The sequence below is a fragment of the Dipodomys spectabilis genome, unplaced genomic scaffold (assembly GCF_019054845.1).
Source record: "Dipodomys spectabilis isolate Male_0828 unplaced genomic scaffold, ASM1905484v1 ptg000002l, whole genome shotgun sequence".
NCBI lineage: Eukaryota > Metazoa > Chordata > Mammalia > Rodentia > Heteromyidae > Dipodomys > Dipodomys spectabilis.
The window spans coordinates 41,676,358-41,703,315 of record NW_024870679.1 but is presented as its reverse complement, the minus strand read 5'-3'; the positions used below and the strand labels follow the sequence as shown (position 1 = coordinate 41,703,315).

At 49.9% G+C, this 26,958-nt stretch overlaps 1 protein-coding gene across 1 annotated transcript; it reads left to right on the top strand.

The window, feature by feature from the left end:
- Positions 1–251: 251 nt before the first annotated feature.
- Positions 252–25,322, top strand: Trim62 (tripartite motif containing 62). The gene is made up of 5 exons (XM_042680792.1): positions 252–659; positions 10,149–10,244; positions 14,669–14,925; positions 16,197–16,312; positions 23,053–25,322. The coding sequence occupies exons 1-5, from the start codon at positions 252–254 to the stop codon at positions 23,601–23,603; spliced, it is 1,428 nt and encodes a 475-aa protein (XP_042536726.1). The 3' UTR covers positions 23,604–25,322.
- The last annotated feature ends 1,636 nt before the right edge of the window (positions 25,323–26,958 follow it).

The following is a 26,958-nucleotide window of genomic DNA, read 5'->3' as shown; positions in this document are numbered from 1 at the left end:
TCGCTCTGGGGCACCCGCTACTACGAAACCGCCCTCCCGGGCTCGCATCTCTGGGAGTCTCCACCCCGCACCCCGTCCGTGTATCGTCTTCTCCCCAGGCTGCACCTCATTCCCTCTCTGGTAGCTGCTGCTGCCCGTGTCGCCACGGGCCTGGGCCCCGCTCAGCTCCCCGGGTGCCGCCCCCGGCCGCGCCGCGCTCGGCCCGCCGCTCCCCGGCCGATCGGGTCCCCCAGCCCGCCGCCCCCGGCACCATGGCGTGCAGCCTCAAGGACGAGCTGCTGTGCTCCATCTGCCTGAGCATCTACCAGGACCCGGTGAGCCTGGGCTGCGAGCACTACTTCTGCCGCCGCTGCATCACGGAGCACTGGGTGCGGCAGGAGGCTCAGGGCGCCCGCGACTGCCCCGAGTGCCGGCGCACGTTCGCCGAGCCCGCGCTCGCGCCCAGCCTGAAGCTGGCCAACATCGTGGAGCGCTACAGCGCCTTCCCGCTGGACGCCATCCTCAGCGCGCGCCGCGCCGCGCGGCCCTGCCAGGCGCACGACAAGGTCAAGCTCTTCTGCCTCACCGACCGCGCGCTGCTCTGCTTCTTCTGCGACGAGCCCGCGCTGCACGAGCAGCACCAGGTTACCGGCATAGACGATGCCTTCGAGGAGCTGCAGGTGCGGGGACCGGGCCGGGGGCGGGGCTGCACCGGGGGCGGGGCTCCGGCACGATCGTCCAGGGGCGGAGCCGCCAGCAGGGTCGGGGACCTATCAGACTTAATGTGAGGAGAGGCGTGGTCGTGTTGACTGGGGGCGTGGTTTTGCCGACGGGGGCGTGGCCTCAGGCGGTGATGGAAGCCGGGCCCTGCCAGGGCCGTGATCGTGGAGACTGATGATATCGGAGCTAGATCAGTTTACTGGTTGAGGTCGGGTTAGGGACATCAGAGCTGGGCAAGGGCAGAGCCACTGTCAGTTTAGGTTACAAGGAGCTTAGTGGTGTAGCCAGGTTTGGGGGCGCGGTGGGAAGGGGCGGGACTTGGTCAGGTGTGCCTCAGGACGTAGAGGGAAGTCAGGTGTGATTGTGTTAGGCAGGTAAGAGTTAAGTGCTTAAGAGAAGGGTTAGAGTTAGGATCAGCCAACTGCTAATAATGCTGGTCTGGGTACCAAAGGTTAGCCCCAAGATGTATGAAGGATTAAGACTGGGGTGGAGTCGTCCATCTATAGCAAGACCCATTTGGATTTAAATCAGAGGAGAGGCTGTTGAAAGTGCATACGTTTCAAGCCTTGAAGAATAAGGCCCAATGGTGATTTGAGAAGGTGGAGGTTGAATATCTAGGAGTCTCCGGGGGCTTTTCATTCTGCAGTGAATGAATTCTAGTGCACTGTCCTGGGGTCCTAGACCTGCTTCGGGCGCTGTCTATAACTCAGTGGAGCCACATGTCAGGTAAACCTTGATACTTGTCATAGTCAGGACCATACCTTCTTACCTGGACTTTCCTGAAGCCAATCTGGCTTGAGCCTGTTATTCTGGATGCCTAAATTGTTGGTAAGAACTGGGACAACATTTGTTCCTATTCTCTCTTCTCCCACGAGAGCTCATTTGTCCTCCCGTAGTGTCCCTTCCCCCACCCCCGACACCTGCCCCACCTGTCTCACCTGATATGGAGGCTTGCTTTGGTATATCCTTTGGAATTGGCTAGGTGGTTGTAGAGAAACCTGCCTCCCCCCTGGGGAGGATATATTCCTGAGTAGGGTTCAAGCCCTCCTCATTCCCATCTGCCTCTGCATCCTAGTGGCTTGTGGGGAAGCAGGACTCATTAGCTCTCGATGCACTGGGAATGAGGCTGCATCTGTCCTCACACTCCACCTCTCCTGGCAGCTGGCAACTGCTGGAGCTTAAGCTGTAGCCTCAGTCCTGGAAAATGACAGACTCAGAGCTGGCAAGACCTTGGAGATCATCTGGTACAACATTTACTTGACAGATGGGGAAACGGCAGGAGGGAGGAAGGAGAGGCCCAGAGCCTTGAAGCCAGAGGAAGCCAAATACTGAGCTGGAGTCTCCATATATCTTACCTCGGAGTTGGCCTAGAGCTTTTACATGTCTTTTACATTCTAGAGGCAGCAAAATGGGAAGACTGAGAACTCTGGCTTTGAACTCGGAAAGCTCTATCCTGGCTATGCTATTTACTGGCTGTTTGACCTTAGAAAAATGACTTGCTGTCTCTGAGCCTCAGGATCTTTATTGATATCATTAACTCTTAATGGGGTTAGGATTAAATAAGAACTGAATTTAAGCACATTGGTGATTCAGTAAATGATAGCTATCACATGTTACATCATACTCTGCACTAATGACATTGGGACCAGGTAATTCTTTGTTCTGCAGGGTTCCCTGTACATTATAGGAAGATCAGTAGCATCCTTGGCCTCTACCCATTTAGTACCAGTAGCAACACCCTTCCTCCAAGTTACAACCAACCAGAGAAATATCTCCAAATATCAACAGATGTCTTCTGAGGTCAAAGTTGCTCCTGGTCAAGAACCTATACTAGTAAAAGCCCACTGGACTTCCAGATTCAGCTCAGTGTTCCTTCTCTGTGCAGCTCTTGTCTTCCTTCCTCTGCCATGCACACTTGCTCTGAACTGCAGATTCTAGGGGGTCTGATCTTGATATGCCACATGTCCTTGGTCAAGTGATGGTTTTGGTTTTTTGTTTTTATGTTTTGGTCAATAATGGGGCTTGAACTCTGGGCCCAGGCATTGTACTAAGCTCTTCAGCTCAAGACTCGTGCTCTACCACTTGAGCCATAGCACCACTTCAGTTTTTTTTCTGGTGGTTTATTGGAGATAAGAGTCTCACAGACTTTTCTGCCTAGGCTGGCTTTGAACCATGATCCTCAGATCTCAGCCTCCTGAGTAGGTAGGATTACAGGCGTGAGCCACCAGCACCAGTGATCTTTGCCAGTAATCACTAAGATCACTAAGCCAGTGGTCTTTGCTAAGCCTCTCGTTGTCATTTCTAACACTAGGCAAAACAACCTTCCTGGTCATAGGTCAAATATGTCTGGAATTGTGCCTGGTTTAAAAAATAGTTATTTCAGAAGTGGAGGTGTGTCTCAAGTGGTAGAGTACCATTCATGAGTGTAAAAGCCAAGCGAGAATGTGAGGCCCTGAGTTCAAGCTCACACACACACACACACACACACACACACACACACACACACACACACACACACAATTTGCATAGGGAGTGGAGAAATATAATGGAAAAGTTAAAATTCCCCAATACTCCCACTATTGCTATAATTACTGTATGTTTATGTAGGAGTAATATGTAACATGTGTGTATTAGTATCTTCCTCCCTGTTTCTATTGCTACTGAATCCACAGAGCAAAGGGGAGGGAGAGGCTCTATCTCCAAAGGGTTTGGGGTTTCTCAACCCATGCCTGGGGCTGCAGTGAGACATTTGCTTGCATTGTCTTGTTGGACCTTCACTGCACCTGCTGGGTAGGTTTGCTGTTATGTCTTCCTTTTGTAGGTGAGGAGACAAGCTCAGGAGCTATGAGATTTGTTTGGCCTTTTTTGCTGGCGAATGACAGGGCCTAGACTTGAGGCCAGTCTGTTGAGCCATATAAAGCCTCTGGACAGTCCTCAAGGAATTGGGAGTGGGGATTTTGTCTCCTACCACCCTGTCTTTGTCTCGAGAACACTCAGCACAATATCAGACCAGGAACACAGCCTGTTAGTACCAGCTGACACCCCAAGGGCAGGTGGCTGGGATGTCATCTTGGTCAGACGTGGCATCCGGTTCTCTGGCCATCTCAAGTTCCTGACCCCTGGAGAGGGGATCTGATTCGACTCTGCCACCCCCTCCAGGTCTCATGTAACCACTGGAGCCTTTCCCAAGGCCTCTTTGATGCCAATAAAGGCAGCAAGGAACAGCCCTTGGATGGGAGCTCTGACAAGTTGGACATAATGATCCAGAAAGCCCAAGGCAGCCCACAAGGAAAGAGTAGAGTTGGGAGTGGTGGGATTCAAATCTTGGCTCTGGATTCTTCCAGGCATGTGGAAGGCTCAGCCTTGTCCTCTCTCATTTCCCCAATCAGAGAAATGAGAGCCAGAAAAGACTGTGCATTTGCTATGTAGAGAGGGAAAGACAGCTGCTGTCTCTCCCAAGAGATGACAAGTGTGAAGGCACTCACGGGTAGGTCAGGGAGCCAGCGGGATTCTCTGAATCCTGGGAAGTGACTGTCACTTTTGTCAGGATAGGACGAAGTCTATGAACACACAGCAGTCTTATGGGGTGAGGAGGGCTGACTCTTGGCATCTCTGCCTCCCTCTTTGCAGCTCTCTTGGTAGTCAGGCAGGAATGTCCAGTTTGGCCAGGCTGATTGTAGGCTATGGAATAGAAACTGGGGATTGAAGTTAGGGACTTTGAGATGATTATTTTCTAGGAATAAAATGATCTGGTGACAATAGCCCAATAATAGCTCTAAAATGTAAGCTATGGAGGCACTTAATTACATGGCAGGTACTATGTGACAAGCATTTTTTAATCTTTGGAACAGCCTCTATCCTCTGGGATGGATAAGGATTAGCACCATTCACTCAGATGATGACCTGAGGCTCACTGATCTCACTCTTAAGTAGGCAGAAGAGCTGGGACCCACTGGTTCTGTCTGGGAAGCCCCTCCTCCTCATCAGCACGCTAACATCTCAGGGCATCAGAAAAGGCATGAGTCATCTGGTTGACCCTCTACATATATTATAAATGAGGAGATTGACTCACCAAGCTACGCACCCACACAGTCCAAGTTGATTTCACAGCATTATCACTTGCTCCTGACCCCCAGCTGTTACCTGACACCTGACCCCCAGCTGTTACCTGACAAGACACTGATGATGGGTGCGGAAGATTTTGACAAGGGCTCTGACTTGGATTCAGAAGTTCACTTAAGAGGGCTGGGAAGATGGCTAGAGGTAGAGTGCTTGCCTTGCATGCATGAGGCCCTGGATTCAACTCTTTAGCACCACATAAACAGAAAAAGCCAGAAGTGGCACTGTGACTCAAGTGGTAGAGTGCTCGCCTTGAGCTGAAGAGCTGAGGGACAGTGCCCAGGCCCACAGTTCAAGCCCCACGACTGACAAAAAAGAAAGAAAGAAAAGAAATTCACTTAAGAATTCTTTCCACCTTGAGTGCAAGCCCTACTGAGATCTGAGGATCACACTGTTCAAAGCCAGATCAGGCAAGAAAACCCATGAGACTCTTATTTCCACTTAACTACAGAAAGCTGGCAGTAGAACTGTGCTCAAACGTTGTAAAGCGCTAGCCTTGAGCATAAAGGCTCAGGGACAGTGCCCAGGTCTGGCCCTCCAAAAATAAATGCAGATAGTGGGAGGCCTTGGGCAAGGGGGCAGCTGGTATCACTAGTAGCAGGGATTGCACAGTCCAAAGGGATCCAGAGGCACAGTGGGAGATGAGGTGATAGAAAAAGTCTACATCACATGTGTGGATTTCTGACATCACAGCCCAAGGGCCCCTCTCATCATTTGATAGTTAAGAGCTAAAGAAATGATGGCTTAAGATCGCAAAGCCAGAATTCAAACCCAGGTATTCTGACTCCAGAGCTCATGCTATCTCCATCGGAATAAGAAAAGTCCCTAAAGCCAGAGCTGAAATATCTTCCTCGGCAGCTTTGTCCCTCTGGGCCAGAAAGAGAGTTAACTAAGAGTAGGCCAATCTGAGCCTTGGCCTTGGGAACATTTGAGTCCTGGCTTCTGGTCAGTGCCCAGTCCCAGTCTCTTCAAACTGATGGGAATGGCCTTGCAACTGACAAATTTGTGTAACTGGGCTGGGAATATGGCTTAGTGGTAGAGTGTTTGCCTAGCATGCATGAAGCCCTGAGTTCAATTCTTCAGTGCCTCATAAACGGAAAAAGCCAGAAATGGTGCTGTGGCTCAAGTAGGAGAGCACTAACCTTGAACACAGAGAGGTTCAGAGACAGAGTCCAGGCCTAGAGTTCAAGCGCCAGAACTGGCAAAAACAACAACAAAAACAACAAAAAACTGTGAAACTGTATGTTCATTGTGACTTACAGTCCTCTCTCTATCCTCACCCAGCTCTGATGGGACCAGCTCTTCCCAGCTGGGACTTGGGGCCTCTGCCACCTCTACCTCAGCCCAGTTCATCCCAGCTGGCCTTTCCAGCTACTTACTCTATTCACCTGGCTCATACCTGGCTTGGGCAGTCCCAGCCTCTCCACTTCCTGCCCAATCAGTCTTCCCCACCTGAAATGGCCTGGCCTATGCTGGAGACTGAAGGAGCCCTGACACCTGCTCATCCTCCATGTGTTCCCAGTTCACAGGCTTGGTTTGAATATACTTATGATAGAGTGACAATGACTTAGGTAGATTGAACTCACTGTGTACAGCATGCGGGGTCAGAGAGGAAGTCATCTGATGGTCACAGTCCTTTGGAGCCAGTGCTGTTGCAACTTACTTATGTGGGGAAACTGAGGTCAAGGGTGAATGTCACAAGCATGACCCACTGATGACAGCTATATCAGTTTCTAGGTAGACTGCTCTCCATGAGAATTGTTTTCTCTCAATATCCGAGTTTCTGCCTCTTCAACAAACTCATCAAATCCCAGGGTGACCAGCACAAAGCCTGATACCCAGTAAGTGCTCAGAAACCACTGCTGTGTTGAGTTCATTGACAGAGAGGCTGGGTAGTTTTAGGGTTACTCAGAGTCTTGCCTCCATCTCTTTCTGTGTGGCCTCAGGCAGGCAAGCTGCCTAACTTCTCTGATCCTTAATTCCTCCATCCATGAGATGGACCTTGCTCTTTGTTGTCAGAACTAGGTGATGAGAGGCCTATGAAATTCAAACCCACAAACCAGGTCCATCTCCTCCCAGCCCCTCTGATCCTGAGCCTCTGCCATGCTGTGGTTACAGAGTCCTGCCTCTTGGTTAGCTCTGTCACTTATGAGTTGATCAACAGGTTCCTGTTTCCTGTCCAACCTCACTGCTGGGAGTCGACTTTCCGGTTTGTTCTACACTGGTGAACTGGGTGGCTATAGGCCAATGACTCCCTTTCCTTGGACTTCTGTTTCCTGTCCTGGCAATTGGAGGATTAGGATTAGAACAGATGGTCCCTCCTATTCTTCCTGCTCTTGCAATTGAGGAGGCAGGGAGGGGCCCCTTGGACACATATGAAGTGTTGGAAGAGCCTCATACACATCAGGACTGCCCATCTTCCAGGCATCTGTGTGTGCCAGTGTCTGTGTCCTGGGAGGCTAAAAACTTCCTGTGTCCTATCTCAACTCTGAAATGAAGTAGTATACCTTTTGCAGGCAAGAGACTAGACACAGAGAGGCTGGGTGACATCCCAGGGACACAGTAGGTGGCAGAGCTAGCCAAGTCCTCACCCAAATCTGTATGACCTAGCCTAGAAGGAGATCTGTGGGTGGAGGGTGATGCAGAACACAGATTGCCTCCTACGCTCTGTCCTGTGAGAGTGGCTTGCTGGGCTGCTACTCCTGTTTTCCTATCTTATCTGATTGCATAGACTGGCTCCCCCCCCCCCCCCCCCCGCCCCTTGCAGAGGGGAGCTTGGACCCAGCCCTGCCTGCAAAGGCAGGTTCATTCTACCAAAGCAGGAGGTCAGGCTGTACCTGGCCCTGTCCTAGGTACTGAGAGTGTGAAAATCTCTCAGACCTGGTCTCCACCCTTATAAACTCAGGTCCTATTAGGAGAGATTAACAGGTAATCTTGAATTAAAATGTAAATAGCCCACAGCCGTGCAAAGTGGGCCTTTCCACACAGGGGTATCTGAGGCAGCACTGGGAGTGGAGGAAATGGGGTCTCAGCAGAGAGGACTTTTAGTCTAGGTCTTAATATAGGTGAGTCCCACAGTAGAGAGAAAATAGGCATGTGAGCATGTGAGCAGAGCGCATGCAAAGGCCAGAGAGAACACTACAAGACACTTGGTGCTATCCAATAGAACGTTCTGGAACACTAGAAAGTTCTACATCTGCACTGACTGGTAATAGTAGCTGCTAGTCCCTGGTGACTATTGAGCACTTAAAATTAGGTCACTACTACTGAGGAACTGATCTTCATTTTAAGTCATTGCAATTTAAATAGCTGAATGGGTTCTTGGCAGCCATAATTGGACCTAGCAAAAGTTGGGGCAGGTGGTAGAAGAACTTGAATTGCCACCCTAAGGCCTTGTACCCTTCTCCCAGACAGTGGAAAGTCTGCAGAAAGACACCAGAGTTGGGGAGAAGCCTTTACACATTTGTTACTCCAGCTGCTATGTCAGGGGCTTAGAGCAGCAGGGAAAAGGCAAAGGCAGGAAGGAGGCTGTACCACAGTCCAGAAAAGAAGGTATGAAAACTGAAAGAGGGGCCATTGTGTAGAGAAGAGATCACATTCCAAACAAGATTGCTGATTGAGCTGACTTGGGGCAGGATGTGTGAAGGGTGAGTCCCTGCTTCTGGCTTGGATGGTGTTAGTAGGGTACCTACCCTTCACAGAGGTGGATAGCATGTTTCCTCAGTGAGGAGGAACAGGTCTGGGGGTTTGCTAACACTGTCCATTCACTTTCCTGTGTCTGTGTTCATGCCTTTCTCCTCAACTCATGCACACAACATGGCATTGTGGGTAGGGGTTTGTCCCTTATCCCTGTTCCCATCTCTGACACAGCACTGTGCAGGCCCAAGGAGACCTCAGCACATTTTATGGAATGAGTGAAGGGAGGTCCTGGAGGAAGGGAACAGGCCAGTCCTCTCATTCACTTAGTCCAACATTAGGCAGAAATTTGTCAGGTCTCTTGGGTGCTAGAGCAGTGTGAGGCACAGTAGCATCCAGAACTGTTTCTCAGAAATACTGACAAACTATCTGGTTGGCTGGGCCCTATATGAACTCATCAGAACCCCAAATGGGGATTGTAGCACTTGGCCTGCCTTAGATATCTCCTCTCTGTCAGATGGAGTACCAAGCTGGACAGACTCAAGGCTGTCTGAGTGCAGTCATTCTGTACTCAGCCAAGAGAAAGGGATACATTAGAAATGACCTGACAAGTAGCTGGATTCCATGTGGAAATCTTTCTCTGTCATAGAAAACAAGTCCATAGGAGAAGATCCAGGCTGTAGTGTTGCTGTATTTGCTGCACCAGCTCCTGAGAGCTGCTTGTATACATCTCTTCCTGACTCTGCACCCAGTGACCTCACACTTGACAAATTGAGATTGCTTTGGCAGGAGCAATGACACCCATAGAAATCGGCAAACACTATCCTGCCTGCCTCCCTCTCCCTCCCTCTTTCTTTCCCTCCCTCTTCCTTTTCCACTTCCTCTCCATTTCTTTCTCTCCCTCCCTACCTCTCTCCTTTTCTCTTTCTCCTTCTTTCCTTCCTCTTCTCCCTATTCCCCTCCTCCTCCTCCTGCTCCTCTTCTTCTTCCTCCTCTTCTTCGTTCTCCTCCTTCACCATTTCTCCTCCTTTTTTTTTTAACCCAAAGAGCTAGATTTCTACATGTCATTGAGCATATCAGTGGCTTAGCTGCTCCACAGTTCTCAGTTCCTTCCTCTAATCTTCTGGCTTGTGACTTCCATATTTACATTTGCCTCATGACCTAAGATGGCTGCTAGAGTTCCAGCCATGATGTCAGTTTCTTGGCCTGTGTGCCTTCCTTCCCCACAACAGAGTGACATAGCCTAGCTTAGAGTTTCAGAGGGTCTAAGTAATGAACACAGACTGAGGGCTGAGAGCAGTGCCTGTTCCAGGTGCGTGCTTAGGGAATGTGAGGGATGAGTCTAGCTATGAGCTATGGTGTATCATGGGTGGATCAGGGTTCTAAATGGGAACCAGTGACTAACTAGGGGCAGAGTTGGGTAGTGTGTGTGCAGAGGTTGTGTGGAGTTGGAGAGGCCAAAAGCCAGAGAGGAGACTGTTGCAAACGTCCAGATGAAAGTGAGGACGGATCCTAGAAATATTTACGAAATGGGCTGAACAGAACCTGGTGGTTGAACTGCAAGGAGAAGGGGTGATATGGATAGGAGAGGGCAGGATAAGGCTTCCCGGATGAGCAGGGCTGGGCTCTCCATCACCGTGGATTCCCAGGTCAGGTGTGGCCTGTCCCCTGTGCTGACCTGTATGTGTTTTCAGAGGGAGCTGAAGGAACAGCTTCAGGCCCTACAGGACAGCGAACGGGAGCACACCGAGGCACTGCAGCTGCTCAAGCGACAGCTGGCTGAGACCAAGGTGAGCTGAGCCTGGCGGGGCGGGGCTTCTGGGGGCAGAGCTATCTGGGAAGGGAGGGGCGTGGCCACGGCTCCACCTGGAGACCTGACTTCCCTGAGTGCCATACCTGGCATGGGAGATCTTAAATGAAAATAAAGAGGAAGACCCACCTCAGGTTGAAAGAAGGCGAGGATTTGAGTTTTGATGTCTGGATGTAGGATGAGTCTGTTTCTTCCAGTTTTGGATGGGAGATGGGATGGGGCCAGGGACCGTTGGAAACCTGAAGGGCTTTTGCTCCCCCTTATTAAGCACAGCGTCGCCCAAAGAGCCAACCATGAGCTTCTTCTGTCCAAGCCAAATCATCTCCCAGCCCTCTTATGTTTAGGCCATAGAGATACAGACTTGGAAAAACAGGGCAAGACCCTGCAGTATCTTGGCTACAGTGGTGGGGGTGGGGAGCTTTTTCTTTAATACTGTGGATTCTAATCTGGGCACTAATTGTGTGACTTCAGATATACTGCATAATTTTCTGGACCCTTAGTCTTCCTTCTGTGCAGTGGAGATGGACGCAATCCAGGGCTGGATGGAGCCTGGAGGGTGGGAGTCTCACTTATAACAGAGGAATTACACATAGTGTGGAGCATGGAGAGCAATTGGCTGGCTCTGTTCTTAAGCAGCTGGAGCAGAGCTGGGGACCTTCAGCCCCCAGAGGTCAGCCTAGGCCCTGGAGAAACCATTGGAAACCCAGATCTGTATCCCAGCATGATCACCAACCCACTGTGAGGTCTCAGAGAGGTCATCCCACACATTTCTTCAGAGAACATTCCAGAGAGCCTTCAGGCAGGACCCTCAATGGGCAACCAATGAGAAACAGGCAGAGGACTATAGCTTTATTGTGGCTCACAGCCTCAGTTTCCCTGTGTAGTTGGTGACTTTGCACCTCTCTGGAGATGAGGAATAACCTCTGAATGAGCAAAGATCTGCAGATCTTTCTCCACCCCACCCCACCCCTAGCAACATTTGCTTCCCTTTCCCACCCCCACATTTTTGTTTTTCTCCAGTGACCTCCTCCTGCCCTGCTTTCCTGTCCATCTGTCTGCCTCTGGGGGGTCTTGTGGGGCTCCCTCCTCCTCCCATTTCCCCCAGCTCTGCTTCCTGTCTGGACCAGTGTATTTATACAAGAAATGCTGATGGAGGTTTTGAGGCCATATTTCACCTGGGGCCTCACTGGTTTTCCTGTGGCGCCTGCCCTCCAGTGGTGGGGCCTGGGGGCCTGTCTGGACTCCCTCCTCTGGCTCTTATGTTTTCCTTGGTCGGCCCAGAAGGTGTCATGTTCTTGGCAGTGTTTTTTCTAAAAAAGCCACTCCAAACTCCATATGTTGCAGGGATGTGGTGGGCCTGGCTGCTGGCTGTTTTTTTCAGCCAAGGCACCAAAAAGGTTTGGGGCAGGGTAGCTCCAGCCTAGAAAGTATTTACTGAACTGAGCTTTTCTCTATGCTGAGATCTATGTTTTCCCTTTATTTTCACCTCTACAACAGCATCACCTTCATGACAGCACAGAGTCTAAGAGTCTACCACTTGAGCCACACCTCCACTTCTGCCTTTTTTGCTGGTCAATTAAAAAGTCTCACATGCTTTTTTTTTTTTTTGGCCAGGTTGGCTTTGAATCTGGATACTCAAATCTCAAGTCTCCGGAGTAGCTAAGACTACAAGTGTGAGACACTGATGCCCAGCTTGGAACTGTTCTTTTTTTGTTGGTCATGGGACTTGAACTAGGGGGCCTGGGTACTGTCCCCTCAGCTTTTCTGCTCAAACCTAGTTCTACCACTTTGAGCCACAGCACCACTTTTGGTTTACTGGTGGTTAATTGGAGATAAGAGTCTCACAGACTTTTCCTGCCTGGGCTAGCTTTGAACTGTGATCCTCAGATCTCAGCCTCCTGAGTAGCAAGGATTACAAGCATAAACCACCAATGTCTTATCTCAGTTTTATCAGCAAGGACACACTGTTCCTCTTTCCCTCCAGACTACTCCGCAGCTCCTGAGCCACAGCCCGATGCGAGGCCCTGGGATGAAGCCCAGGGGACAGGGCTGAGGAAGATATTATTCCTGCCCAGGAGAGGCAGGTCAATACAGTAAGAGAGTATTAAGACAGGCCCTGGAAACAGCTTAACTTCCCTAAATGTAACTAAGAAGGGAGCTTCCAAGCTGAGTTTTAGATGAGGAATTGCCCCCAAGATGTGGCAAACCAAGATTTTCCATCTGCAAGGGGTGGCCATTGGATGAATGCTGCTTCACCATAGGCTAGGAGGAGCCAGATTGGTAATATAGGACCCACAGGCCTGTGGAGGTCAGTTTCAGAGTATGGGGAAGGGAGGCAGACCTCCATCCTCCCCGTCAGCAGTGGCCTCAGCCCTCCCTGGGTGAGGGGCCCTGGGAGGCTGTGGTTGCCTGGCTGTCTCTTTCCAGCTTCTCCTCCACCCCCTCTTTGTCTGCCTGGCCGGCTGGGTGGGCATGCGCAGGGAGGCTGGCCCTCTGCCAGCAGCTTTTCCTGCAGGCCAGCAGCCACTACGGGAGGGAACAGGCCCTAATTGAGCCTTTGTGGAGCCTCCTGCAGAGCCCTGGGCACTGAACACAGTGGGGTGTCTGACTCCATGAACTGCCAGCCAGAAGCCTGCAAAGTGAAATTGCAGAGGCAGGCCCCACATGCTGCCGTATCCTATGTCGCCTGCCTCTCAGCTTTCCTCAGGCTGTGCCCTTTGCCCGTCATCCACCCACAAGGGACGCTGTCCACTCTCATAGATGTCCTGTTCAAAGCCATGAAGACTCCCCAGGGGTGTATGTCAGAATTCATCCCTTTGCTATACCCAGGCTCTGCCTCTCAGCTGATGGACACCCCCTCACTTTGTCCTCAGCAAACTCCTGCCATCCGTGGCCTTTTTTTTTTTTTCTTTTTTGTCGGTTGTGGGGGCTGAACTCTTGAACTCTGGGCCTGGGCGCTGTCCCTCAGCTCTTCAGCTCAAGGCTAGCAACTTCCACTTGAGCCACAGTGCCACTTCTGGCTTTTTTCTGCTTAGGTGGTGCTGAGGAATCAAACCCAGGGCCTCATGCATGCGAGGCAAGCACTCTACCTCTGAGCCACCTTCCCAGCCTTTTTTTTTTTTTTTTTAATCTGAGACCAGGACTCAAACTTAGTACCTGACACTTTTGCTCATTGGCTAGCGCTCTAACAGCTGAACCACACCTCCAAACCCTTCCCTGTCATTTTTGCTACCCATGTCACAGATAGGAAAATAAAAATTCATAAAGCTTAGGCTACTGGTATTGCCATAGCTAGGGACCCAGAGCTGGAGCTCTTCCCAGGCTGCAGGAAACCAAACCCTCTTCATCCTCCTGGGCCTCACGGTGACCACAAGCAGAGAACCATGCAGGTACATGCTGGCCTTTCTGACAACAGACCACTCTAGTCTTTGATCTTTAGCTTAGAGTCCAAGGTCTCAGGACAAGGTAAGTTTTGTCCAGTGCCTTGTTACTTTATGAAGCTCTCTGACTTTCATGAACTTGTTTCCTCTTGAGCCAAAGGTGAAAAATAAAGACTTCACTTAGCTGGGCCTATAATCCTAGCTATTCAAGAAGCTATCATAAGGATTGCAGCTTAAAGCCAGTCTGAGCAGGAAAGTCTGTGAGACACTTTTTTTTTTGGTTGGTCGTGGGGCTTGAACTCTGGGCCTGAGTGCTGTCCCTCATCTCTTCAGCTCAAGGCAAGTGCTCTACCGCTTGAGCCACAGCACCACTTCCAGTTTTCTGGTGGTTTATTGGAGATAAGAGTCTCATGAACTTTCCTGCCCGGGCTGGCTTTGAACCCCAATCTTCAGATCTCAGCCTCCTGAGTAGCTAGGATTACAGGCATGAACCATCAGTGCCTGGCTTCTGTGAGACTCTTATCTCCATTTAACCACCAAAGCTGCAAGTGGATCTATGACTCAAGTGGTAGAACACAGTGCTGAACAGAAAAAGAGACAGTGCCCAGGCCCTGATTTCCAAGCCCCAGTACTGGTATACATGTGCATGCATACATGTGTGCAAGCACTCGCACACACACACACACACACACACACACCCATTCTGTCCCTAGACTGAATACATCCTCTCTCATGCATCTTCTCTATACCTCTTCCCTGCCCAGCTGAGCTCCCATCTCTGCCTCCTCAGCCTTCTTGTCTCTTCTAGACCATTTCATTCATTTCTAATGGACTTCATGGAACTATATGCCGTCCCTACCTACTTGTGATTGTGCCACCATCCACTCATGTCTTCCCCACCTTACCTCTGCTGATTGAGGCTCTTGGCTTCCCGTTGTCATTGGAGACTAACATGGTAGGGTTTGTGCTAAGTCCTACTTGTACTGTGTCCCATGCATAACCCCTGGTGATTGTCTCCCCACAGTCTTCCACTAAGAGCCTGCGGACCACCATTGGCGAGGCCTTCGAGCGCCTGCACCGGCTATTGCGAGAGCGGCAGAAGGCCATGCTGGAGGAGCTGGAGGCTGACACGGCCCGCACACTGACTGACATAGAGCAGAAGGTCCAGCGGTACAGCCAGCAGCTACGGAAGGTGCAGGAGGGCACCCAGATCCTGCAGGAGCGGCTGGCTGAGACAGACCGGCACACCTTTCTGGCAGGGGTAGCCTCCTTGTCTGAGCGGTAAGTGCCACCTGCTGCCTCTCCCAGCCCATGCGAAGAAATTGGGATGTGGGGGCTGGGCAGGTGGCTCAGTGGTAGAGCACTTGCCCTGCATGCATGAGGCCCTGGGTTCGATTCGTTGGCCCCATATAAGCAAAAAAAAGAAAAAAAAAGCTGGAAGTGGCGCTGTGGCTCAAGTGGTAGAGCGCTAGCCTTGAGCTGAAGAGCTGAGGGACAGCGCCCAGGCCCAGAGTTCAGGCCCCATGACCGGACCCCCCCCCAAAAAAAAAAAGAAATTGGGATGTGGGCAGTTGTGGGCAGTGGAGTGTGTCAGTGGAGAGCCATTTATTCATTCCTTCATCAATCATTTATGGGATATCTGCTATGAGCCAGAGTCTGTGTTGAAAGCTTTATTTATTTATATTATTCTCTGTATAATGTATGCTGTTGGTATTCTATAGGATAAGTGATTTGATTGTATTTATAATCTTATAGTGTATTATATTTATATTACATACAATTAGGTTGATATAGTATTCTATAATAATAGAATAATATATAATAATACAGTAATAGTGATGTGTTATAATAACTTTCTTAGCGGTAGTTACCACTGTCAACCCCATTTCATGCATGTGGAAACTGAGCTTCGAGATACCACATCAGGAGGCCAAGGTCCTTCAACAAGGTGACTGAGCAGGAATCAAAGGTTTCACACACAAACACACACACACACACACACCTTAGTTTTGGGGATCAACACTGAACACCAAAATCATGAGTTTGGTGTTGGCCATAAGCCAAGCCCCATGGTAAGCCTTTTGTTTGTTTGTTTGTTTGTGGGGTCTGAACTCTGGTCCTGGGCGCTGTCCCTGAGTTCTTCAGCTCAAGGCTAGCGCTCTACCACTTGAGCCACAGCTTCACTTCTGGCTTGTTTCTGCTTATGTGGTGCTGAGGAATTGAGCCCAGGGCCTTATTCATTCAAGGCAAGCATTTTACCACTAAGCCCCCTTCCCAGCCCCTGTGGTAAGCATTCAATGTATATTACACCATGGAATCTGTATAGCAAGCCTAGAAGGCAGGTGCTAGCCTAGTGCCCACTTGAAAGGTGCGAAGACCGAGGGTAATGGCTGGAGGGGTCAGAGGTGGTACCAGCAGACACTGGCATCTGAATCTGTGGATGTCTCACTAGTGACCTCACCCTTTGTCAGCCACCTCCAAAGTGGCCACAGGGCCCCAGAGTGTGGGAGGAATCCAGGCCTTAATGAACCATCTTTCTGCTGTCCTTTCAGACTCAAGGGGAAAATCCACGAGACCAACCTGACATACGAAGACTTCCCAACCTCTAAATACACAGGCCCCCTGCAGTACACCATCTGGAAGTCTCTGTTCCAGGACATCCATCCAGGTGAAACTCTCCCTGCTATCCCTAAGAGGGCCCAGAAAAACGTATGAATTACTATGGGCTGGACAGGATAGGCAAGGTTGGGATATGAGCGAAGTGCCTTGCCTTTGTCCTAGGGTCTGTTCTGGGCATCCACACAACCCCCCTGCTCGGCAAATCCCATCCTATGAGACAGGTTCTATTAGAAAACCCATCCTCCAAATGGAAATACAGATGTTCTTCCACTGATACCAGCTGGGGTTGGGGGGACAGCCGGGGAGCTTCGGAGGGGCTCACTGGCTTCCTGAGGTCACACAGCAGTCAGAGTTCTTACACCTCCCTGGATTCATTTTCACTCTACAAATAGTATTAGAACCCCGTAGAGGAGTCAAAGGGGACAAGCCAGAGATTCAAGTCTAGTGGGACAGGATAATGACAAGGGACTTACATGTGCCATGGAAGCTCAGAGGGAACAAGAGGCGAAAAGCAGGACAGGGAGGGGCCAGCGAAGCTCCGAATGATGCTTGAACTAGGAGCTGGAAGCTTGAGGGATGGATCTGCGGCTGGGGCATGGAGGATCCCAAGATGTTCATAATTGAGCCCGTGGAGGAACAGCAAGAGCCTGTGGCTATTGCTGAGGGTATAAGAGCTGAGATGCTCCCATGGATGCCAGGCCTCTTCTGATAGGTGGCTCCTACTGTGATTGATGTGAAAGGAAGTCTCTGGTTCTGGACCTTTGTTGACAAAGGGAGCAAGGGATGGGGAAGAGCCCATTTCCTGGCAGACGGGGTGGTGGTTCTAGGCTGTTGTCTAGGATTGGTTGCTGGGTGTTCCCATCCTGAGGAGTCCTACATGAGCCCAGTAGGATGAGGGCCATGCGTGGGAAAGCAGCAGTAAGCCAGGGAGGCAAGAATCCAGGCTCCCCTTCTCTTCTCATCCTGGACCCCAGGAACACCCCCACCCCCCCAAAAAAGCAGATAGTCTAGGAGCTCTCTATCTTAGTTGCCATCTGCTTCATCCCAGCTCAGAGAGGCAGTCTAGGGACCTCAACCTGGCATTCATAGTTCCTCTAAGACCTGGGCCTTGCGAACGTCTCATCCTCCATCTGTATCACACTGGCTCCATTGAGCCATCTTAAGGTTATAAGTGGGCTGTGATCTTTTTCCATGCATTTGTGTGTTCTGTTCTCTTTGCCTGGAGCTCTCTCCATCATTCTCAGTCTTACTGGCCAACTCTTACTCAACTTTGTCTTTTTAGGTGTGTGTGCTGCTGTTCTGAGGGCTTGAACTTAGGGCCTGAGTCCCTTAGCTTTTTCACTCAAGGCTGGTGCTCTACTATTTGAGACACAGCTCCACTTCCAGCTCTTTGGTGGTTAATTGGAGAAAAAGAGTCTCACAGACTTTCCTGCTCAGGTTGGTTTCAAAATATGATCCTCAGATCTCAGCCTTCTGAATAGCTAGGATTATATATGTGAGCCTCTGGCATCCAGCTGCCTTTTAGCTTTTAATCAGCTTGTCTGAGAAGCTTTTCTAGATTTGGGGGCTTGCTCTTTTGTTGTTGTCTGTCTCTGTCCTTTTCTTTGTCTCTCTGCTGCTCTGTCTCTGTGAGCTCTAAGCAATTATCAGTAACTGGGTCTGACTCAGCCTTACCATCCAGCACAGTCAAGGTTGGTTGATGAATGAAGAGTGGATTCAAGTCTAGCTTCTGCTTCTAGAATAGTGCCTAACATGGAATATGCTCAATGAATGATGGTGAAGTTGATTCCCATTCCACACAGCCTTGGACAGCCCTTCCACCTCAGAGCCTCAGTTTCTTCCTCTGAGTAAGAGATGCTGGTTCCTTTTCACCTCCCTCATCAGTGAGCAAACTGATAGGGAACTTGCTGATGTCTGCCTCAGCAACTCTCTCTGCCTCAGCACCACTGCCTTTGAGCCCTTGAGGTCCCTGACCTGCATAGAGCAGGGCCTCTTGCCTCATTTCACCAAATCCAAGTGTCGTGACATCTCCCAGTGTCCCTTGGGAAACAAACTTGAGACCATCCATGCCCCAGAAAATGCTGCCTGTCAAAGGGCCGAGGGAGCACAGGGTATGCCCCCAAACACCCTGCTCAGAGCAGAGGCCCCTGGGACATCAGATTGCTGGGCCCGCTGACTGGGCCCCTTCCTTTGTCTGTGGGGCCTGTAAAGTCACTCTGGCTCCTCTGCCAGCACCAGATGGGAGGGGTACCCCTGGGACCCAGCCTGTGGCTTATAAAAGCTTCCTGTCCCCTCCCCCCCATAGCGCAAAGCTTCCTACTGGATTGCTTATGAACTCCACTGAGCACCTGTCCTGTTCTCCATCAGCATCATCCCCTTCCCCCCCCCCCCCCCCAGCCCTCTTCCCACTGCCATCCTTCTACCTACCTGGCCTGATTACCCAGCTCCCAGACACTAATCCCTGCCATGGGCCAGCCTGCCCATTGTCCCAAGGACACTCGATACTGCTTCTCCTGCCACTCCTCTCCCTGCCCATCTGGATCCAATCATGGCTGACTCCCAGCGGGTTCTTGGCCCGCCCTCCTGATCCAAGGCAAAGTGCCCCAGGCTGAGCCTCAGTTTCCTCATCTGTGCAACAGGGATAGTCACATTTATTTCCCAGGGTAGGGATGGAAACAAATGAATTTATACATTTGTGATAATAATACTGTAACTGAGTAAACACTTGCTACTGGTTATTCTTCTCCTGAATCATCGGATGCTGAACAGACTTTCTGGGACCACAGGATAGACAGAACATGATGTAAGAAGACTTAGCTCAGGTTCCAATTTTGGTCCTCAGTTCACAGAGCAGCTTGAGCAAGTCCCTGAACTCAGAGATCCTCTGTTTCTCCCTCAAAAACAAAATAATAAGTGCAGTAATTTGTGCCCCTCAGGATTGCAATGGTGGTCCTCCTCACTAGGGGGGTGTGGAATTGTATGATGTTCCTGCCAGGCAGCTGAGGTCTGACAAAGTGGAAGGACTCAGGGAACAGACTTTAGGAAGGCCTGGGGAGAGAAGCTGCACATTTCCTGTACAGTTAGGCCCCTGCTGTCCCTGCCCCCCGCTGTCCTTGAGAACAAAGAAACACAAGCCACTTGCTGCCAAGTAGTGGGGTACTGTGTTGTGCTCTGAGAGGGCTCTTTCTGCTGCCTGGGTGGTGGTTGGGACAGAGAAATAAACACATCCTAAGGTCCCCACAGCCCTTATTCTTTCTGCCTTGTGGCCGGAGGTCTCAGGCTTCAAGAAAGGACATGCCTGGAGAACAGACAGGCCACCTCACACCGGACCTTTGTGTTTATGAATTCAGAGTCCCACAACTTGGAAATGAGTTCTGGCCTGGATAATGCTGAGCCCAGGGGACGGCCTTGGTTTCACAAGGTCAGCTGCGTCTACTGGGGGTGAATCATGAGCTGTGGGGATTGGCTTCTCTCTCAGGTCTGAAGGTTGTTATTCTTGCCAGATTTAGGGAGGGAAAAAGGAGATATGAGAAAATGGACCCGCTGATAATGATAAGGTGGGAGATCAGGTTCCAGACTAACCCTTGAGGTTGTAGGAGGTCCCTGAGAGCCAGGCTACACCCGTCTTATAAGAATTCTAGCCGGGTGCCGGTGGCTCATGCCTGCAATCCTCGCTACTCAGGAGGCTGAGATCTGAGGATCGCAGTTCAAAGCCAGCCCGGGCAGGAATATCCATGAAACTCTTTATCTCCAACAAACCACTCAGAAAACCAGAAGTGGTGCTCTGGCTCAATCGGTAGAGCACTAGCCTTGAGCTGAAGAGCTCAGGGACAGTGTGCCAGGCCCAGAGTTCAACACCTATGACCAACCAAAAAAAAAAAAAAGAATTCTAGCCCCCCTCCTTAGGAGACTAGCCCCTGGGGGTTTAGGGCTGTGATGGGTCACAAAAAGCCCTACCCTGCTTCACTTGCAGGACTGGCATAGTCAGGTTCCCCTGATTACCTGATCACTGCCTTCTAGAATTTTCCTCACTGCTCAGTGACTCCAGAAGTGGCCCATACTGCCCAACAATGGCTTAGGAGTCTGAGGCTTGTCTTCATGCTTTCTTGCCAGTCTCCCTGTGGTCCTTCCATCCTAAACTTCAAGGTTAGTGTGTTGTAACATCCTGGGCACCTGGGATGCAAGTCACATTCTCCCCAGCACTGAGAACTGCTGCTGCTTTTGCCGCTCCCCTCTCCGTTTGTAGACTGCTCTAGGGTTGCCTCTACCTCTGCCTGATTAGGGGATCCTCTCCATGGTCTCTGTCTCTGTCTCTATCTCTGTCCCTGTCCCTCTCTCCCTCCCCCCTTACACACACACACACATACACACACACACACACACACACACAAACCTCTCCCCACCCATGGGAATTCCCCACAATGCCTTGGGCCAGGAGCCTTCTGATGCTCACCAGCTGCACTGTTACCAGTCAGACCACAGGCAATTCATCCTTGGACTCACAGTCTTTTTCTCTAGGCTCCTTCTTTTGTGTCCCTTTATTCCCAGGGCTGGTTGTATCCTTACAGCCCTCTGAGTTCTAAGAGCAGGAGGAAAAAAGTGTGAAATGCAAGGCTAAATTTACTACTCCTGACAGGAAGAGGGGGATCTATCCGTCACCAGCTTGTTGTTAGTGTATGTAGGAATAGAAGCACAAGTCAGGAACTGGTTGCTGCTCCCTGTTGGGACAGTCCATCATACAGGTATTTGGAGAGCCACATTCCAGCCTGTGTCCTCATATTCCCACTCCCACAAATACAAAAGAACAGAGCTCCGGATGGAGAAGTCCTGAGGAACTGTGGCATGAGCCCTTCTGTCCACTTCTCCCCTCTCCAGCTCAGGACTGGAAATAGCTACTCCAGGCTACAGACATTGAAGTCCAGGATTCCCTCTACTGCTCTGGCTGGTCATCAGAATAAAGAGGAAGTGTAAACATAGATCTTGATAAGGGTTCTTGAGATGTTAGGATCAGACCTTTTATTTATTTATTTATTTATATTTTTTTTGGGTCTGGTCATGGGGCCTGAACTCTGGGCCTGGGCGCTGTCCCTCAGCTCTTCAGCTCAAGGCTAGCGCTCTACCACTTGAGCCACAGCGCCACTTCTGGCTTTTTTCTTTTTGCTTATGTGGTGCTGGGGAATTGAACCCAGGGCCTCAGGCATGCAAGGCAAGCACTCTACCACTGAGCCACCTTCCCAGCCCGGATCAGACCTTTTAATCCAGAATGGCCAGCCCACAGGCAGGTGACCCAGGCTGTACCTCTTCCCAACATCAAAGGATCAACTTATATCAGTAAGCATTTCTGGAGGGCCTGCCCCATGCAGGCTGTGTGCTGGCCAATGGACACACACAGATTGTTTACTTCCACAATGCGTGCACTCCTCGTGCAAATGAAGAAAGAGGTGAGCACAAGAGATGATGTCCCATACCAGGAAAGGAGCAAGACCAAGAAAGCTCAGGAATTCAGGGGGCATGCCTGCTGAGCAGTACAGTCCTTTTGAATTGAGCCTTGTAGGGTAATCACAATAGCAGAGAGGAGTTAGGGGGATAGTATGAGCAATGGCTTTGGGGCCTGAGTGGGGTGGGGCTGGTAGAAGGCACTGGGGCCAGATTGCTCGTGGCTCTGCTGGGTGTTGGTTGACCTGAGATCAGTCATGTTTCCTTCCCTGTGTCTTGGTTTTCCTTTCTATCAAGTGGAAGAGTTGACTGGGAATTAGTAATTTTCAGCTCTTCCAGACACATTGTATACTTCTCATTACAAAGAATTTGTGATGTCTCAAAGATGATACAATTATTGCACAGATATATATATATATATATAGTTACATGTATATATATTTATATACTGTAATGATAATGTAAAGGAGAAATAGAAGGAAATTATTATTTTTTTATTATTAATATTGTGTGTCACTGTGTAGAAACTCACTCAGAACCACCCTGGGAAATGTAACGGTGCTGCCAGGTGCTCATATTATAGGTCAAACACTATTCTACCTCATTTGCCACCCATACAGGGACATGGTCTCATTCACACAGATGTTGCCCTGGGAGATGTATTTACCATGAAGGCAGATAGTCCTTAATGAAATTGTAAACCAAAACCAAAAGAAAACAAAACAAAAAAATTCAGCCTTCCTCCAGCATGGTAGTTGCATTGCAGATGCTCAGTGTATATTAAAACTGAAAACTTATTTCACATTTATAAAGGAAATGGAATTATGTTATAGTTTTAGGTCATTATAAGAAAGCTTTCATCCACATGACGTTTGGACATCACTGGTAAGCTGGACAGTGAGCTAGTCCTTCAGTAGCACTGTCCTGTGTATTCTCGCACAGGGTCTTTGGCATCCCTGGGTCCCACCTGTGTCAAGAATAAACCTAAACACCTTTGCAGATTTCCAAATCAACCTCTAGGGGTCAGTAGCATCTGAATAATCTATGTTCTCTTCAGCTCTGAAATTCCTAATTCCAGACCTTCCACATCTATAAAATGACCATTCTGTACCTTTTCCATGCAGTGACCACACAGCCAGGTTCCTGCTTGCCTGTAGCTGAGAGCAAAGCTAGCAGACTTAAATACCCTTTCCATTTTACAGGGTGGGACGATGAGACCTAGACGGGTCAGGCTTCTATTCAGGGCCATGTGGTATGTCAGAGACCTTCCTGGGAGCATATGCCACAACCCTTCCCTGGAGGAGGCACTATAGTGTTCTCTCTACTGATGTGTTCATTCTCCACACCCCACAGTGCCTGCTGCCCTGACCCTGGATCCAGGTACTGCTCACCAGCGCCTGATCCTGTCTGATGACTGCACCATCGTGGCTTATGGGAACCTACACCCACAGCCGCTACAGGACTCACCAAAGCGCTTCGACGTCGAGGTGTCGGTGCTTGGTTCCGAGGCCTTCAGTAGTGGTGTCCACTACTGGGAGGTGGTGGTGGCAGAGAAGACCCAGTGGGTGATTGGGCTGGCACACGAAGCTGCCAGTCGCAAGGGCAGCATCCAGATTCAGCCAAGCCGTGGCTTCTACTGCATCGTCATGCATGATGGCAACCAGTACAGCGCCTGCACAGAGCCCTGGACACGGCTCAACGTCCGGGACAAGCTTGACAAGGTGGGTGTCTTTCTGGACTATGACCAGGGCCTGCTCATCTTCTATAATGCCGATGACATGTCCTGGCTCTACACCTTCCGTGAGAAGTTCCCTGGTAAGCTCTGCTCCTACTTCAGCCCTGGCCAGAGCCACGCCAATGGCAAGAATGTCCAGCCGTTGCGGATCAACACTGTACGCATCTAGTCCAGGCCTTCTGGGGCCACTACCACCAGCAAGCGCCCTTCCTAGCAGATGGGAGGCCTGGACTTGAGCCTACCACAGCCACTCTGAGACCTCAAGCTGGTGATTCATCCTCCAGCTGCCTTGTCCTGTCTTGTGACATGAAGATGGTATTCCATGTTTCTTAAACTCTCTCCCAGCATTGATGTTTTGTTGTCCTGACCTTGACATGGCCTCTCAGGGCAGCCTCTGCCTACCCTCACCCCCTGAGGACTCCTTCCCTCTGCCTCCCTCCTGTCCAGCTGCCCTGGCCTTGGGATGTTTATCAAATGTGGCCAATAGTTGGCAGCCTAAAATCCTCTTATGCTCATGGTCTAAAACTTGACTCTGACTAAGTCTTGACCCCAGCCTACAGTGGACATGGGCAGTAGCTGATCCTAGGGTTGCTTAAGAATACCTTCTGCCTACTTTGTATGAAGAGCTTGTGGTTCCTCTTTTCCCATGGTCTGAAAGTCTGAGATGACAATGCTGCTTCTGGAAGGCACCCAGTAGTTGAGCCCACATGTTAAGCTACCATGTCACTTTCCTGTCCACCACCTAAAGGCAGATTAAGGGCTCCCCAGAGGCTGAAATAGAGGCCATTAATTAAAGACACCTGAAGGACATGACATCACGGAATGATCAGTGTCCTCAGCAGTTCTGGACAAGGGCCCTCACCAGCCAGTCTCTGTGACCTGCTAGGAAGCAGAGAGACCACTAGGAGCAGCTGTTGGAGAGACTGTAGGCTGGAATGCTTTTCAGACTTGGCATCTCTCTCGCTTAGAACCCTACTGCAGAAACAAGAGCCACTTTAAGCTGGCTTAATTAGACAAGGATTTATTGCCAGCCCCCTGTGGCTTGCAAAATTATTCAAAGGGCTGAAGAAGCAGTCTTTGCTGAATGTCCAGAACAATTTCCAGCTGCCAGATTTACTGGGTCTCTCATGACCAGGAAAGCTGCTCCCATCTGTGGGAAGCCACTGACGGGAGAATTGCGCTCCCACTGCCACCGTCCCCACCAGTAAGTGGTTGTTCTGAAGCCTGCCTTTCTCCACTTAACTCAGGTCCCAAATACACATATCCACAGGGGATTCTGTTGGTGGAAACTTGAGTCAGAACCCCATCCTTAGCTGCAAAGGAATCTGGGAAAGGTAGTTTTCTTCTTTGCAGCCTCAGCCATACTAAAACAGGTGGCCACTGAACAAGTCCATCTGCACCTTTTGTCACAGCATACGACCATGAAGAACAAAGAAGAGTCTACCTTGAGGTATTGATTTTAAGGCGCACAGCCTGGAGGTGTACTGCTGTGACTAAAGGAACCCGAAGGACATGTATCACAGAATGATCAAAGTCCTCAGCAACTTCTAGACAAGGGCCCTCATCAGCCAGGCGTCTGGAACCTTCTAGGATGCAGAGAGGCTGGCAACTAGAGGTGAAAGTCCAAAAGTAAACCTGCAAGATCAAGACAAAATGTCTCCTCAGCCTTGGCTTCTCTAATCCTCGAGCTTCAGTTCTGTACTTGGGGGTGCCTGAACACACCCATCTTAAAAATGCCAGAAGAGCTAAGCTTGACTCTACTGCCACTCACTGGGGCCTCCTATGAGCCTCAACTCCCAGAATCTGGGCCACCTCCACCAGTATTTTTATTTAAACATTGCCCATTTTGTGAGCTATGGTCAATTTTTATTAAAGTTATAGGATGCCAGTGGTCATTCCCATTCATTCTGATAAACACAGAGGTCTGCCTACCTGTCCATGTAGAAACAATTAACATGACTACATTAGGCCAGTCTCTGGGTAATCCTATGGGGGAAATTCCATACTGCTTCTAACTAAACTTTTGAGGATGCTTCCAGTGATGACACCAGAACTGTGATCCCCTGAGTTTCAAAATGGAGCTTAAACCAGCCTTCATGGAATTGTGTGATTGTAAGTCAAATCTCAATTTGGGGCCAAGCTTCATGTGTCTCCATGATTCCCAGGGTAGATTTATGACAACCTTAGGAGATCTTGAGCAGGTCTTTCTACCTCACTGGGCTTCAATTTCCCTGTGTTTATTGAGACCGATTGTCAGCTTTTTTTTTTTTTTTTTGGTTGGTGGTGGGGTCTGAACTCTGGGCCTCAGTAGTGTCCCTCAGCTCTTCAGCTCAAGGCTAGCACTCTACCACTTGAGCCACAGCACCACTTCCAGCTTTTTTTTTTTCCTGTTTATGTGGTACTGAGGAATCAAACCCAGGGCCTCATGCATGCAAGGCAAGCACTCTACCACTGGGTTACCTTCCCAGCCCGGATTGTCAGGATTCTAATACCAATGGTCCAGGATTCTGTATTTCTAATGTTGGGTCCCACATCTTGGCCTGCCTGGTCCCTAACAAGGCCAGTATCTTTGGGTAGTTTTCTCTGGAGTGACAGTAAAGACAGAAAGCAACAGTTTAAGGCCTGTTTGCAACTCAATGTTCATCTCAGGGGCTCTGGGAACAGGCCTTCCCTCTTAGCCAGAGACTCCATCCCAGGAAGCTGACTGCTGAGATCTAGGCAGCACTCTGCTTCCTCCCCTCCTGCCTGAGTCCAGGCTCAGTTTACCCCCTTCTCCAACCAGTTCCTCTTACTTCTTACCACTTACCCCCACTGAAGTCAGTTGCAAAGGTTTGTAATAGGTTTAAATGCATGGGACTTCAGGGGAGGGAAGAAAAGAGCGGAGTACTGACCGAGGTGCTGAATGGATAGATCCTAACTGCCTACCAGGACATGTGTATTTCTCCTTACTGGAGGACCAATGCTTTTACCCAGGCTCTCTGGGAATCCTAAACCACATAAGAGGTCATAGAGACCAGAGCAGGAAGAAAGGTGGGGTGATACTACTCAGACACTCAACTGTCCAAAACTAGCAACAGACTGAAAAATGCTTTTATTCTGAAGTGTGTTCACTTGCCTGTTCCTTGTATTTGTGAAAATTATGTTTTTAATATCAATATAAAATACAGAAGTCCTCTGTCTGCTCTCAAATTTTCATAAATTCTTATTTCTGACTATTCTAAAATATTATATTCTCTTCCTGGGAGTCGAGTAAAGTAAGGGAAGGTTGACATTTTGGCCCAGAGCCCCAGCCGTAGGAGCTCCCTATCGTGGTGCCACAACAAAGGTAGCCTATGGTGGGTACAGAAGTTAGAGGCATAAAGCCCCAGGTCCTGGTTAGCTTCCCCCAAAACATTGGGCCTCAGTGTGACCAAGTCTGTATATGAAAGCAGCTTGGGTGATTGATAGGTCCCTTAGATTAGGCAAACACTTTTCCCAACTTGCTCTAACTGTTCTTAAGTTAATTCACATCTAAGCTTCAATTT